Genomic DNA, 15,626 nt, shown 5'->3' on the forward strand with positions numbered 1-15,626 from the left:
ACCATCCCAAAATGCACTAAGGCAGAGGGCGGCAGTACTGCTGGCGCGGTACTACCGCAAGGCAAGAACTGACCAGAAATGGGAAGGCATGGATATATAAATTACATCTGTGGCTACTTCCGCTGAGTTGGAGTCGATGCAAAAACCCAACACGGTAGTACCGTAAGCCAGCAGCGGTAGTACCGCGCTAGGTGCGGATGAAAAAAAATTCATCCGCCCCTTATTGTCGCATACTTGCGGAACTAAGACGGATACCACGGTACTACCGTGCCTAGTGCGCGGTACTACAGTGATGGGTGTCACCCACTAGGGACAGGGTGACAATATCTGGACTCCGGCCACAGTACTACCTCTTGCCAGGAAGCGGTACTACCGTGGGCACTTGCGGTACTACCGCACCGACGGACGGTACTACCGCAAGGGCCTGCGGTACTACCGCTCTAAGGAGCAGTACTACCGCACGCCCTAGTTCAGCAAGCACGAGCAATATTTGCATAGACAAGGAAAACATAGGATGCTCCAAAGGCTACAAGAAAAGGAGGTACAAAGGAAGATGTGTACGTGATGAATCCACCCACCCTTTCCAACGCAAACCCCCTCTTAATAGTACAGCTTCCCTATGACTCAATACCACCGAAAAGAAACAAAGAGAAACGTCGTCTTACATAGCCTTCGAGGGGAACCAAATCATCTTGTGCCTTAGTCAATATATATCTGAAATATTCGATGCACATGATTAGTCCGCAAAAGTATTGTCATCAATCACCAAAACCAACTAAGGGATAAAATGCCCTTACAATCTCCCCCTTTTTGGTGGATTGATGACAACACGGGATTTGCACAAGAGTATAATGCAAAGATCAAGGGCAAACCCCAAGTCTCTAAAATATAGACGGGCTCCCCCTAGATGTGTGCTATCTTGATGAGTGCTTTGGACTGCATGGCACACATACTAGGATCAACACTCCCCCTATATTTTATAGACATGGCATATCTTGCAATAGGGCTAAAACTAAGTAAGATAGGAAAGAGCATAAAGAAATAAGCACAAGATAGAATAAGCTCACTACGGTACGATAGAGTGCATATGTATTACACCATATGATAGAAGGACTCACAAGCACAAACCAAAGCAAACCAAAGCAAACGACATAAACGAAGTTCAACTGACCCAAACACGGCACAACTCGCAAAATCCTACATTCTCTCCCCCTTTGGCATCGAGGCGCCAAAAAGTCAGAGAGGACACCTACAATAGAAGGGGTGGCTCAAGCTAAGTAGTCACTCGCACGCTCCCCGTCAGACTCGACAGCTGGGACGGAATCTTCCTGAGACTCTGTCCAATGATAACCCTGCTTGGCGATCCATTCTGCCTCTGGGGTGACGTCCTCCTCTGACCCGCTGGAGATGTTCTCGCCGAAGGTCCTGAAAATCCGCTTGTCGCGGCGGCGAGTCTCCTTGGAAGGCACATGGGTCTTGTACTGCCCCTTTGCCTGCATACAGAACAACATCTTCATCTTGTTCTTCAGTCGCTTAGCCCAAGATGGCTCAGAAGTGGGAGGGGTGTAACCCTCAGAGTTGTCCTTGTCTGATGCCTCCTCCTCATGCTCATCTGCACCCACGTCCATGTCAGCCGCGGCATCAGCACGAGAGGTAGTGTTGGCCCACTGAGTCTTGATACGGAGGTTGATGGGCTCATGCCGGATCCAAGTAGGGGCCTGAAAATCAGCCTGAGGGTAGAGCTGCTCCCAAGTTGCTGAGATCAACTGAAACAGATAAGGTCCATAGATGGGGATCTTGCGGTTGTAGACCGCAAACCGAAGCTCATTCCACATGATATGTGAGAAATCAAGTGGTAGTGTCTAAGAGTTGCGAGCGTCTGCACACAGGAGCATCATATCCACAAGATAGGCATGCACCTTGTCCTTGTCCCCAATGCGTGGGAAGAGAGTGTTGCGGAAGATCTGGTGCATGATGTCGAGAAAGGAGTTGAGTACCCAAGTTGTCTTGTTATTGGAGAGCTTCTTCTCCACATAGAAGGGCAAAAGCTTGTTCTTGTTTGCAGACTCGGAATTGGCATGAGGGCGAACACCTTGGGGTGTGGCGAGCCCCTCATCCGGAACCCCAAGCAAAGTCATGAATTCCTTCCAAGTAGCAGTCAGATGCCGACCATTGGTCATCCAAGTCATGGTCCTGTCCTCATTGGGATGAAAATGCACTAAGGCAAAGAACTGAGCAATGATCTCAGGATCAAAGTCTTTGTAGAATGAGATGATATGCTCAATGCCAAATTGCTCCACGAGGTCTAAAGCCTCACCAAAGTATTTCCGATGCTTCTCTTGCCTCATGTGATGCATGTTGATCCACTTCACCTCCACATAGGTGTTTTGCTTGGCCTTGATGACATCTAGATAGATGAAATTCTGCTGCTTGGTCCAGAATAGCTCATTCCCTCGAAAGTTGGCACGAGGGTTTCCATATGGATTGATCTTCCTCCGAGCGATGAACTCAGCAAGCGGTATCTCATCCATACCCATGGTGGGTTCCTTCTCTTTGGTGGCGGTGGTCTTGGTTCTGTGTTGGGGGGCATTGGAGCCCTCTGCTGCCTCTGAGTTGCGCATACGTTTGGATCCCGTGTTACGGCTTGGATTGGAGCGGCGAGCCGGAGCACCTGAGCCACCACCTAAAACACACACCACAAAACAAACACGCACGAAACACGAGAAGGATCAATGCAAAGACCACAAAAAAATGGGTGAAACAAGTAGACATAGTACGTGAGAAGTGCCACAAGAGGGATTTGAGACAACGGTAGTAGCGTGTGTTGCACCACGTGCGGTAGTACCGCTCCGAGGAGCGGTAGTACCGGCGACGCGGTATTATCGCACTAGCAGGGCGGTAGTACCGGACGCACGGTAGTACCGCACCTTAAGGGCGGTAGTACCGCACGGTTGCAGATCCGTAATGGCCATGGAGATCTGAGCACAACCGTGTCAACATGTGGTACTACGGTCGATCAAATCCATCACGGGACAACTAAAGCAAGTACCATCACTACACAAAACCACTCTCCTATATCCGACTCTTGCAAAGATTTGGCCTAAAATCTCACGAACAACTTGCATCTCCCCAAGACCTAAAAATAACAAGGTGAACAAGAAAAAGGAAGGGATTGGGGAGAAACCTTGATCCATGGCAAGAGGGAGTGGTGGGGAACAATCCCACCGGTTAGAATCCGAGGAGAGCGGCCGGAGACGGAGATCCGGCGAGGACCTTCGGCGCCGTTCTTGAGCGAGAGAGAGAGATGGAGTGGGGAGAGAGATGAATGGGTATGGGGGAGTTAGAACTCCCCCTGCCCGTGTTTAACCCCCCACGCCCTTCGACCGCACGGTAGTACCGCATGTCATTGCGGTAGTACCGCCCCGGGCAGAAGTACCGCACCGTGGCTTTGGTACCGCTCCCCCAGGCGGCAGTAAAAAATTTCTGCCGCGCTGGGTGCGGAAGTACCGTGAACTCCTCATGCGGTAGTACCGCACGTCATTGCGGTAGTACCGCCCGGGCGGAAGTACCGCACCGAGGCCGTAGTACCGCTCCCCCAGGCGGCAGAAAAAAATTTCTGCCGCGCTGGGTGCGGAAGTACCGCGCGCTCCCCTCGTGGTAGTACCGTGGCAGGCCGCGGTAGTACCGTGAGCTCAAGAAAAAGCAGTTTCAACCAACCGAGAGAACACCGAAGCACTGAACCTTCAGGCGAAAGACCACACCAACGAGCTAACACACAGGACACCACAAGCACAAGCTCAGCACAAAGGAGGAGAAGCAAGAGACAACACAGACCAAAAACGAGACACAAACTCTCCAAAGAGAGGGCGGTGGCCGGAGCCACCTATGTTTGAGTCAATTGGTATGGCACCGCGAAGAATTATCCTTGGGCCCATGACCAAAACTCGTCTTTGAAGCACAAGTACCATCAAAAATGGCTAATGTGAAAGACTTGATCACTTTATGCATAATGGGGGAGGGAGAGTTCATTGAGAGAACAACATTCCCCCTATGTCCATGCCTACACCTAGATTAGACAACAAGTTGAGTGAGGTGGGGTGTGCAAGGGTTCAAGCAACATTGCTCGAATCAATGATATTTAGCTCATGCCTTAGCTCGCGAAATCTTGCTTCATCCAAAGGCTTCGTAAAAATATCTGCGAGGTTATCATGGGTTTTGACGTAGTTGAGCTTGATCTCCCCTCGCCTAATGTGATCCCGGATGAAGTGATACCGAATCTCAATATGCTTCGTCTTGAAGTGTTGCACCGGGTTGAGAGAAATCTTGATGGCACTTTCATTGTCACACCAAAGAGGCACTTTGTCAGAAATGACATCGTAATCCTTTAAAGTTTGCCTCATCCATAAGAGTTGTGCACAACAACTACTGGCAGCCACATACTCTGCTTCCATGGACGAGAGAGATACACAACTTTGCTTCTTGGAAGACCAACTCACCAAAGAGCAACCAAGAAATTGGCACCCTCCGGAAGTGGACTTCCTATCCACTTTGTCTGCCACCCAATCCGAGTCCGAATAACCTACAAGCTTGAAGTTTGCTCCCCTTGGGTACCATAAGCCAAAGTTTGGGGTATGAGCCAAATATCGAAAGATTCGCTTGACCGCCACAAAGTGACTTTCCTTAGGTGCAGCTTGAAACCGTGCACAAATTCCCACACTCAACATGATATCCGGTCTAGATGCACAAAGGTAAAGCAAGGAGCCAATCATGGAGCGATATACCTTTTGATCCACCGCTTTACCATTGGGATCAATGTCAAGTTGGCACTTGGTGGGCATGGGAGTGGAAGCTAGCTTGACATCACTTAGCTTGAATCTCTTGAGCATGTCTTGAGTGTATTTGGCTTGGTTGATGAAGGTTCCTTCTCTCCTTCGCTTCACTTCGAACCCGAGAAAGAACTTCAACTCTCCCATGGAAGACATCTCGAACTCTGAGGTCATGAGAGTGGAAAATTCCTCATTGAAAGCTTTGTTAGGGGAACCAAAGATAATATCATCAACATATAATTGGCACACAAACAACTCCCCTTTGACCTTAGTAAAAAGAGTGGGGTCGATTAGCCCAACTTCAAAACCACGATCTTGTAACAACTCGGTAAGGTGGTCATACCATGCACGTGGGGCTTGTTTAAGGCCATAGAGTGCCTTATCGAGTTGATACACATGATCGGGAAAGTAGGGATCCTCGAACCCGGGGGGTTGCTTGACATATACCAATTCATTAATCGAACCATTAAGGAAAGCACTCTTCACATCCATTTGTTGTAACTTAAAGTTATGATGAGAAGCATATGCAATCAACATGTGAATGGATTCAAGACGAGCAACGGGGGCAAAGGTTTCACCGTAGTCGATACCCTCGACTTGGGAGTAGCCTTGTGCTACCAAATGAGCCTTGTTGCGAATGATAATCCCATGAGCATCTTGCTTGTTCTTGAATATCCACTTGGTTCCAATGACATTGTGGTTCTCCGTTGGCCTTGGCACCAATCTCCACACTTTGTTGCGCTCAAAGTTGTTGAGTTCTTCATGCATGGCATTGAGCCAATCCGGATCCTCGAGCGCCTCATAGACCTTTTGGGGTTCAACACAAGAGACAAACGTGTGATGTTCACAATAGTTTGCTAATTTTCTACGAGTGCTTACCCCCTTTCTTAAGCTTCCAAGCACATTTGTCATGAGATGATCCTTGGTGGAGAGCTTGGAAGCAATCTTGGCAGAATGACGCTCCAATTCCTCCTCGGGGGTGAGACGAGGAGTGGTCACTTGATCATCTTGAGTGCCGTCTTGAGCTTGTTCTTGATCTCGAGGAAGCTCCTGATCTTGAACTTGCTCGGAGGAGAGAACTTGGCCTTGGGCATCACTTGATGTTACAACACCATCTTGAGATTGACCTTGCCCTTGGTCTTGTTCTTGAGGTTGAGGGCCTTCACTTTGTTCTTCGGAAGCGTGTGGGTCTTGGGTTGGTGAAGGTTCCACTTGAGTGGAACGTTGTCCTTCTCCTTCGGCCACAAGGGGTTCCTTAATGGGTAGGATATGACCAACACCCATTCTTCTTATGGCTTGGGGAGGAATTTCATCACCTACATCACAAGTACCACTTTGCTCCACTTGGGAGCCGTTATTCTCATCAAACTCTACGTTACACGTTTCCTCAATAAGTCCTGTGGACTTATTGAGAACACTGTAAGCATGAGAGTTTGTAGCATAACCAACAAATATTCCCTCATAAGCTCTAGCCTCAAATTTAGACAAACGGACACCTTTCTTGAGAATGAAACACTTACACCCGAACACCCGGAAGTACTTGAGGTTGGGCTTGTTACCGGTGAGTATCTCATATGGAGTCTTGTTCAAGCCTTTGCGGAGGTAGAGCCGATTAGATGCATGACACGCGGTGTTGATGGCTTCGGCCCAAAAGTTGTAGGGAGACTTGAACTCCGCCATCATGGTCCTTGCTGCATCCATCAACGTCCGGTTCTTCCTTTCCGCTACACCATTTTGTTGAGGAGTATAAGGTGTGGAATATTGATGCTTGATTCCCTCATCACTCAAAAACTCATCCAAGGTGTAGTTCTTGAACTCGGAGCCGTTGTCACTTCTTATAGTCAAGATCTTTGTATTGTGTTGTCGTTGAGCTTCATTTGCAAAGTCGATGACGGTTTGTTGGGTCTCGCTCTTCCTCTTGAAGAAATATACCCAAGTGTATCTTGAATAGTCATCCACAATCACCAAGCAATACTTTCTACCGCCAAGACTATCAACGGATGGAGGCCCGAAGAGATCCAAATGAAGGAGCTCCAAAGGCCTCTTCGAGTAGATGATAGTCGTGGGAGGGTGAGCCTTCTCATGTAGCTTTCCTTCGATGCAAGCACTACATGCACGATCTTTGGCAAAACTAACATTTGTTAGTCCACGGACATGGTCCCCCTTGAGAAGACTTTGCAAAGATCTCATATTGATGTGGGCTAAACGGAGATGCCAAAGCCATACCACGTCAATTTTAGCCATTAGGCATGTCGCGGTCTTAGTGGGTCGCTCCAAAAAGTTAATCACATAGAGACCGTTCTCGACATGCCCAACAAAGGCTACTTTAAGAGTCTTGCTCCACAAGAGGGCTACGGTATCAATATCAAAGAAAGTGGCAAAGCCCATGAGTGCTAGTTGACGAACGGAAAGTAAATTGTATGCAAGGGACTCAACAAGCATGACCTTCTCGATCGTAAGATCATGAGAAATGACAACTTTACCGAGTCCCAATACCTTAGAGGACGAGGCGTCACCCCACTCGACGTTGGTGGGCATGGATGGAATCTTTTGCACGTCCACCACCAAGTCCTTGCTTCCGGTCATATGATTAGTAGCTCCACTATCGAGCAACCATGATCCCCCACCGGAAGCAAACGCCTTGTTGGTGGCTTTAGCCATGAGGCACTTGGCGGTGATGTTCTCATTGGGTGATTTGAAGAGAGACACTCGTGGAGTTTTTGCAATGGCAACGGAGGCCATGGCAACCGACTCACCATCTTCATCATCATCATCATCCTCATGGTACTCTTCTTGAACCACCAACGCCTTGTGAGGGATCTTCTTGGGGAAGTTGCTCTTGTTGGGGAAAGACTTGGCTTTGTCCTTTCGGATGAGCTTTCCACCATTGTCTTCCCTCTTCTCATACGGACATTCCGCAACAAAATGGCTCACATTGCCACAATTGTAGCAAGTCCTCACATGTTGCTTGCTCTTCGTGCCACTTGAGTTGTTCTTGTTGAAGTTTGGCCTTGAGTTCTTCTTGCTCCAAAATTGCCTTGAAGCAAGTGCCATGTGTTCATGATAGGCATACTTTGTATCTTCGGGGTTGCTTTCCTCTTCTTCCTCTTCTTCTTCTTCTTCTTCAACACAAACCTTGGCCTTCAATGCAAGGTTGGGCTTCTTTGCCCTTTGAGAACGAAGCACCGCATTGTCGGTGCGCTTTTCCAAGATGTTCATAGCCACAAACTCATCCAACACTTCACTTGAGGTCAAGGTGTGGAAGTCGGTCCATTGACGAATGACGGAGGACATGGCCTTGTGGTAAGGCATCATTGCTTTGAGGAATTTGCGCTTGATCCAATTGTCATCCGTGTCCTTGCTCCCATGATCTCGGAGTGAGACCGCGAGTTTGGTTACTCTCCGATAAAGCTCACGAGGTTCTTCATCTTCTTTCATAGCAAACTCATCGGCTTCATCTTGCACTACTTCATAGTTGGAGCGTTGAATGCTTGCGCTTCCCCGGTAGAGAGAGACAACACAAAGCCATGCATCTTTAGCCAAGGCGAATGGCCGAAGATGAGGTAGATCTTCGGGTGGAATTGCATCTTGGATGATGAAGAGAGCATTCTCATTGAATTGATTATCCGCAGCTTCTCGAGGAGTGAAGTTTCTTGGGTCATGCGGATAGAAACCTTCTTCAATGATTCTCCAAAGATTAGTATTCACATGATTTAAATGATTCTTAAAGCGATAAACCCAAGAATCAAAGTCCTCATTTTTCACAATCTTAGGGGGAGGACTGGCATGATTCAAATGAGTGGAAGGAATCGGTCCACCATAAACAAGTGGTGGTTCCACATGGGCAAAGATGTTGGTGCCATTTTTACCACTAGAAGAAGGAGCCTTTTCACTACTAGCTTCCCCCTTGTCGGAGTTAGCATCCGTAACCTTGTCGGTGGGATCACCCACTTTCAAAGGTGCGGTGGATAGTTTAAGCCCTTCAATGAATTTAGTAAACATGCTTTCAACCTTGGTCGTCATGGAGGTTTTCAATGTCTCCAAGGCCACATTGAATTCCTCACGAAAGACCGAGGTTCCCCCATCGCCTGTAGACGAGATCGGATTCACACCGGAGTGTTCCTCCACACCGTCTATAATATCAACCATACTCTTCGGACGGTAAAGTCCTTAGTAAAGAGACGAGGCTCTGATACCAATTGAAAGAATCGGTATGGTTGAGTAGAGGGGGGGTGAATAGGCAACTAACAATTTTTAGCTTTTCTTTACCAAATTAAACTTTGCATCAAAGTAGTGTCTAGATGTGCAACTAGGTGAGCAACCTATATGATGCAACAACAACGAACACACAAGCAAGCAAGAGAAGTAACGCTAACAAGCTTGCATAAGTAAAGGTAAGAGATAACCAAGAGTGGACCCGGTGAAGACGAGGATGTGTTACCGGAGTTCCTTCCTTTTGAGGGGAAGTACGTCTCCGTTAGAGCGGTGTGGAGGTACAATGCTCCCCAAAAAGCCACTAGGGCCACCGTATTCTCCTCACGCCCTCACACAATGCGAGATGTCGTGATCCACTATTGGTGCCCTTGGAGGCGGCGACCGGACCTTTACAAACAAGGTTGGGGCTATCTCCACAACTTAATCGGAGGCTCCCAACAACACCACGAAGCTTCACCACAATGGACTATGGCTCCATGGTGACCTCAACCGTCTAGGGTGTTCAAACACCCAAGAGTAACAAGATCCGCTAGGGATTGGTGGGGGATTCAAATTTCTCTTGGTGGAAGTGTAGATCGAGGCCTTCTCAACCAATCTCGAGCAAATCAACAAGTTTGATTGGCTAGGGAGAGAGATCGGGCAAAAATGGAGCTTAGAGCATTAATGGAGCTTGGAGATGGAAGAGGTAGTCAACTAGAGGAAGAAGACACCCCTTATATAGTAGAAGAACAAATCCAATCGTTATCCCCCAACTCAGCCTGCGCAGCGCGGTACTACCGTACCAGAGGCGCGGTACTACCGTAGGGACACGTGGAACTACCGCAGGGCCCCGCGGTACTACCGCCCATGCAGCAGAGACCAGACCAGCCCAAAATGCACTAAGGCAGAGGGCACAGTACTGCTGGCGCGGTACTACCACGCCCCCTTGCGGTACTACCGCAAGGCAGGAACTAACCAGAAATGGGAAGGCACGGATATAATAAATTACATCCGTGGCTACTTCCGCTGAGTTGGAGTCGATGCAAAAACCCGACACGGTAGTACCGTAAGCCAACAACGGTACTACCGCGCTAGGTGCGGATGAAAAAAATTTCATCCACCCCTTACTGCCGCATACTTGCGGAACTAAGCCAGATACCACGGTACTACCGTGCCTAGTGCGCGGTACTACCGTGATGGGTGTCACCCACTAGGGAGAGGGTGACAATATCTGGACTCCGACCACAGTACTACCGCTTGCCATGAAGCGGTACTACCGTGGGCACTTGCGGTACTACCGCACCAGCGGACGGTACTACCACAAGGGCCTGCGGTACTACCGCTCTAAGGAGCAGTACTACCGCACACCCTAGTTCAGCAAGCACGAGCAATATTTGCATAGACAAGGAAAACATAGGATGCTCCAAAGGCTAGAAGAAAAGGAGGTACAAAGAAAGATGTGTACGTGATGAATCCACCCACCCTTTCCAACGCGGACCCCCTCTTAATAGTACAGCTTCCCTATGACTCAATACCACCGACAAGAAACAAAGAGAAACGTCGTCTTCCATAGCCTTCGAGGGGAACCAAATCATCTTGTGCCTTAGTCAATATATATCTGAAATATTCGATGCACATGATTAGTCCGCAAAAGTATTGTCATCAATCACCAAAACCAACTAAGGGATAAAATGCCCTTACAGCCGTCGCCTTCAAGAAGGAACACGACACCAGGGTGCCGTCGACGCCCAGAACAGGGGAACAAAAGCTTTCGTCGTAGCTCGAGGAGGAGGCGGAAGGGAGAGGATCCACCCCAAAGCCTCCAGGAAGGGGATCGGCGCCAAAGGCGTCGACTTTGGGGAGGCCGCCGCGCCAGCCAGTGGTTTCCCCGAAACCTCACCCGCATGCCAGATCCGCCAGGCCGGCAATAGGGGACGCCGAAAGCAGCCGCCAAGGACCGGTGCCAGCACGGATCGGGACAGATCGGAGCAGGGGCGGATCTTCTACATGGAGCCATGACGGATTGCGAGGATCCGCCACTGTGCCAGCGTCCGCAGCCCCTACGCCGCCCGCGCAGCCGTGGGAGGCTGCCCACTAGAGCCCAAGGCCCTCCACTGGAGAGGAGGCGCCAGATCCCGCCGCCACCATCATTGGGGCCGAGCACCCGCACCTCGGAGGCCCTCAGGCGGCGGCGGAGGGAGGGGAGGAAAGGGGGAAACGCGGCGGCGACGCTAGGGTTGGCCCCCGAGTCACCTCAGAGGAGGCGACGCGGGGGGTAGGCGGGGGGAGCCTGCTTCTTTGTAGTCTACACTAGAAAGACTAGCTACAATTCAATTGGCAAAAGGAAAAACGAGATGGAAAAGCACAGAAAACTCACATAGGAAAACCGCCAAACACTTGCAGGACGGCGGAGGTGCCATGGCCGTCCGGCAAAGTTGAACCGATGCTCACGCTGCTACTGGTCGGTCGGGCTTCAAGATGGTCCGCAATCGATGGAGGCGCTGGGAGAAAGAAGATTTGGTGTGTGCTTCCATCGACGGTATCGACGCGATGGCTGCAGTGACGGTAGAGCTTAATTCTGGCACGACAACGACCGGCGAGCGTCTCAGAGTGGGACAGGAGGTCGGCGGAGGCAGCAGGGTGTCGACGCAGGCAAAGGGTCATTGCCGGAGGCAACGCCGTCGACGATGCAACACGAGGTGGGGAGGGCATAGGTGGGAGGGCAAAACTTTTACTCTACGAGCGGGTGGCTGAGTATATTTGACAGTCGGGATGGCTCCGGAGTAAAAAAAGTACTACTCTAACGGTGATAGTGGGACCAATTAGGTGTCGTTTAAAGAAGGAAAACCGAAATTTTATTCCTTTAACGCCTTTTAGGGGATCATAAAGATGCTTTAAGATAACGGGTTAAGTGACAATGCATTGTGAGTATTTTTTGTTGAGGAAATGTCATAGTCATAGTCATAACGGGTTAAGATAACGGGTTAAGACCCTTCTTCATAGTCATAGCTTCCGATGTATATTGCAGCTGAGGTCTTCTATATAGAAGACCTCAGCTGCAATAAAATCGCCAACATCATCTCTCAAGATCGCGCCAATGGAAGCAGTACTCCCTTCATACTCAAATGATGCATCTATATTCAACTTGACTGTACCCTGCGGTGGTTTAGCCCACATTACCTCTCTTGCCGGATGTTGAACAGTGCCCGCCCGATAAAAGTTAAGAGCAAGAGCTTGTATTGATAGGGCGGATTCAGGTTCAGGTATCTTTTCTCCTTTTGCACACTGTCTCCTTTCCCACCAAAGGAACCAAGTAGCTACCGCAATCAAACACGATGCAGGGATTTGAGCAAGATATAATGGGTCATCAATCGAAGTACAAATCAACTCCTCCAGTACAGCCGAACCGGCCCTATCAACATTCAGAGATCTCTCAACTTTTTCCAATAAACCTAGATTTTCTCAAATCATCTGCGCTCGGCCACATTCAAATAAAGCATGCCGAATGTCTTCAGTATACACCTGGCACACAGGACATGCAGTATGAATTTTCATATGCTTGTTAGCAAGAATAGATTTACATGGAATAGCACCATGTAGCGTTCGCCACATATGAACCTTGACTTTCCCTGGGATTTTCAATTTCCATATTATTCTACAAACTGGGTTAGCAGCCGAACCACCTTGTATGTTACTTCCTTCAAACTTTCTGCCATACCTATGGTTCCACTCAATGTAGTAGGCTGATCGTACAGTAAAATTATATGACTTTGTATATTGCCAAGCAACGAAATCTTCCATATCTCCTCTTGACAATGGGATTTGAAGGATTCTGTCTGCATCCACTCCCCAAAAAATATCTCTAATTAATGTCTCGTCCCAATGTCCAGTAGCCGGATCAATAAGCTCATGTACCATTGTGAGGAGAGAGGAACCTCGCATTGTGAGTACCTTGAGAAAAGAAAAATCAAATGACCCTCAAGTTTTGTTTCTTTTTTGGAGGGAGTGTTGCTAATTTGCACCGGGCTGCCCCTTTAGTGTTGCTAATTTGCAAGTTGACAATGACATATTACAGCAGTCATTAAGTAAACCTCTGATAAGGTAACTGATCCACTCCACTCCTAGTAGTGGACAAATCTTAAACACCCTAACTTAATGTGGAAAATGAAGGAGTGGGAAAACTGCAGGACCAATGCAATTCTGCACACGAAGCCCAAGCGATCCATCTGCCGCTTCAGGTTTCAGCAACCTCCTGCCGCTTGGGCCGCACAAACATATCCCCAACACGACATTCTGCAACACACGCACCTCACCGGACCACCCTCCAGTCCTCCACCATGGCGACGAGAGCAGAACCGAAGGTCGAGGTGAAGGTTTTCGTGGACGAGGAGAACAGCAGGGTGGTCTTCGCGGAGTCCGGCAGGGAGTTCGTCGACGTGCTCTTCGGCTTCCTCACGCTGCCTCTCGGCACCATCGTTCGCCTCCTCGGCAAGCAGGCCCAGGCCGGGTGCCTGGACGAGCTCTACAAGAGCGTGGAGGGGCTCCCCACGCGCCTCTTCAGAACTGAGGCCTGCAAGACGATGCTTCTCAGTCCCATCAACGCAGCGGCGAAGCAGTGCTGTCAGCTCAAGGTCAGAGTGGACGACACCAAGCACAGGGAGGTCTATGTCTGCGCTGACACGAGCTGCTGCGCGCATGCTGAAGGCGCCTTCAGCTCCGTCCGCGGCGCTGTCTGCAAATGCGGCAAGGCCATGTTCCAGCTCGCCGGGGAGAGGCTGGAGAACGATGGTAGCACTAGCGCTGCTGGTGCTGGCGATTCTGATGTCGGTGTTTTTGTTAAAGAGGACGTGAAGTTCATCGTCACCGATGATTTTCATGTGGCACCGGCCTCAACGTCTCTCATGTTATCCATTTTGGAGAAGTTTGAAGTTCAGGATCTCTCCTGTCTTGAGCAGAGGACTCTCCAGCTTAGTTCAGACAAGGTTTGTCTATCTCAACTCTGTTTTTGAGCACTACTCTTTTTGACGAACAATTTTTTTAGCAGTACTCTGTAACTTATAATTTACTGCACTTTTTTCTGAAATTACTACAGATGATTAGCCTGCTCAAGAGATCATTAACGTCGAAGAACCCTTTAACCGGTCACTATTTTGATCTTCCCATCGCGCCTGATGACTCAGTCACATATATGCTCCCTGAGAACTTGCATCCTCAACATGAAAACGATGATGATCACACCCTAAACAATGTTAAGATTAAGGTTCTTCAGACCAAGGACAATTCATCGGTGTTGTACGCTGAAGCTGGTGCCGATTTTGTGGATCTTCTCTTGGGATTGCTAAGCATACCACTGGGATCCATGGTGAAAAGGTATGGGAAGTGCACATCAAAAGGATGTGTGGACAATCTTTACAGTAGCATAGGTGGATTTGCTGAAGAATTCTTGAGGCCAGGGTGCCAGATCTTGCTACTGTCCCCAAACCTGCCACCCTTCTTCGGTTGCGGCACTAGTAAGATGCTTCAGGTTGAAGAACTATCTCCTTATAAGCAAGATATCGATGGCCGCATCAAGTGCTTCAAGATCGGCGGTTTCAGGGATCTTGCACGTTGCTGGGAGAAGCATTATGTTTACAACGGTTTAGAAAATGTATATACATATAAGAATTGCCGTGCTGATGTAAAGAAATCAAGCCTTTTTGAGTGGGACCCAAAACTACCAAAGGGAGAAGAAAGTGGCACTAGAGAACCATATGTCAAGCAGGGGCCTCAGAGCTTCATGGTTAGTAACGATCTACATGTCCTTCCTCTGTCCTTAGCAAGCACTCTACGGGTCATTAGTGAAGCCAAGATTCAGAGAAAGGACCTTGTGGAGAAAGAGCTCGCTCTCACAAAACCCCAGGTTGGTATTTCTATCAATATATCCATTTCGCCCGACGATCATAAAATTTGCCAGCCTCTGATCCGCTAACTTTGCTGATTTTGCTACAGATTATGGAGCTACTGAAAACTGCCTTGGTGACTCGCAAAGCTCTCAGCTGTGCGCTTCTGCCTCCCAAGGAGCCTGCTCCCAAGAATATGAAGAAGCTGCATCACCAGAGCTTCGGTCTATATTGAAGCCACTACGTTGCTCTAGCATTGCAGAATAAGAACAAGAAATATTTTCCTACTACTAATTTTATATCCCAACACCCTTGTTGAATTTGAGTTTGGAGTTATGTTAATGCTACTGTAAAGACGCTCCATTACTGTGATGGGCACCATTTTTTTCAAAAAGCAGGCCCACAAACATTATATTCAGGACCATAGTTAATTGGTACATCAGGCTAGATATATACATACAACACAACCAAATCAACAAAGAGACCAAATCCACGTAGACCACCTAGAAGGGCTGAGAGACATTCATCAAGTAACCAAACACGCCTTCCATTTAGCACTTCTCCCGTGCAGGGGATATCCTGTGGATGTCTCAACTATCCTTTGGAGATTCCCATGCATGCTTCAACCCCCCCTCTATCTCCCATACTTTCTCATTTCATCTTTTTTGTTCAAATATTTGTGTTCCTTTTGACGAGGGCTTTGAAATAAGACCATTTTTGAATATTT

At 48.6% G+C, this 15,626-nt stretch overlaps 1 protein-coding gene across 1 annotated transcript; it reads left to right on the forward strand.

Moving 5' to 3' along the window:
• The first annotated feature begins 13,357 nt into the window (after positions 1-13,357).
• Positions 13,358-15,134, forward strand: LOC147986614 (uncharacterized). The gene is made up of 3 exons (XM_087542086.1): positions 13,358-14,002; positions 14,113-14,919; positions 15,009-15,134. Exons 1-3 carry the CDS (start codon positions 13,358-13,360, stop codon positions 15,132-15,134), a joined length of 1,578 nt encoding a protein of 525 aa, XP_087398212.1.
• Positions 15,135-15,626: the final 492 nt, after the last annotated feature.

Source organism: Triticum urartu, chromosome 2A (assembly GCF_056163025.1).
Source record: "Triticum urartu cultivar PI428250 chromosome 2A, HENAU_Tu73, whole genome shotgun sequence".
Taxonomy (NCBI): Eukaryota; Viridiplantae; Streptophyta; class Magnoliopsida; order Poales; family Poaceae; genus Triticum; species Triticum urartu.

What these genes read in the sequence shown, in the direction of transcription:
- LOC147986614 (XM_087542086.1), top strand. Translation starts at nt 13,358, where the DNA reads ATGGCGACGAGAGCAGAACCGAAGGTCGAGGTGAAGGTTTTCGTGGAC. An exon ending in TCCAGCTTAGTTCAGACAAG is followed by an intron (nt 14,003 to 14,112) that starts GTTTGTCTATCT and finishes AAATTACTACAG; the next exon opens with ATGATTAGCCTGCTCAAGAG. An exon ending in TCGCTCTCACAAAACCCCAG is followed by an intron (nt 14,920 to 15,008) that starts GTTGGTATTTCT and finishes ATTTTGCTACAG; the next exon opens with ATTATGGAGCTACTGAAAAC.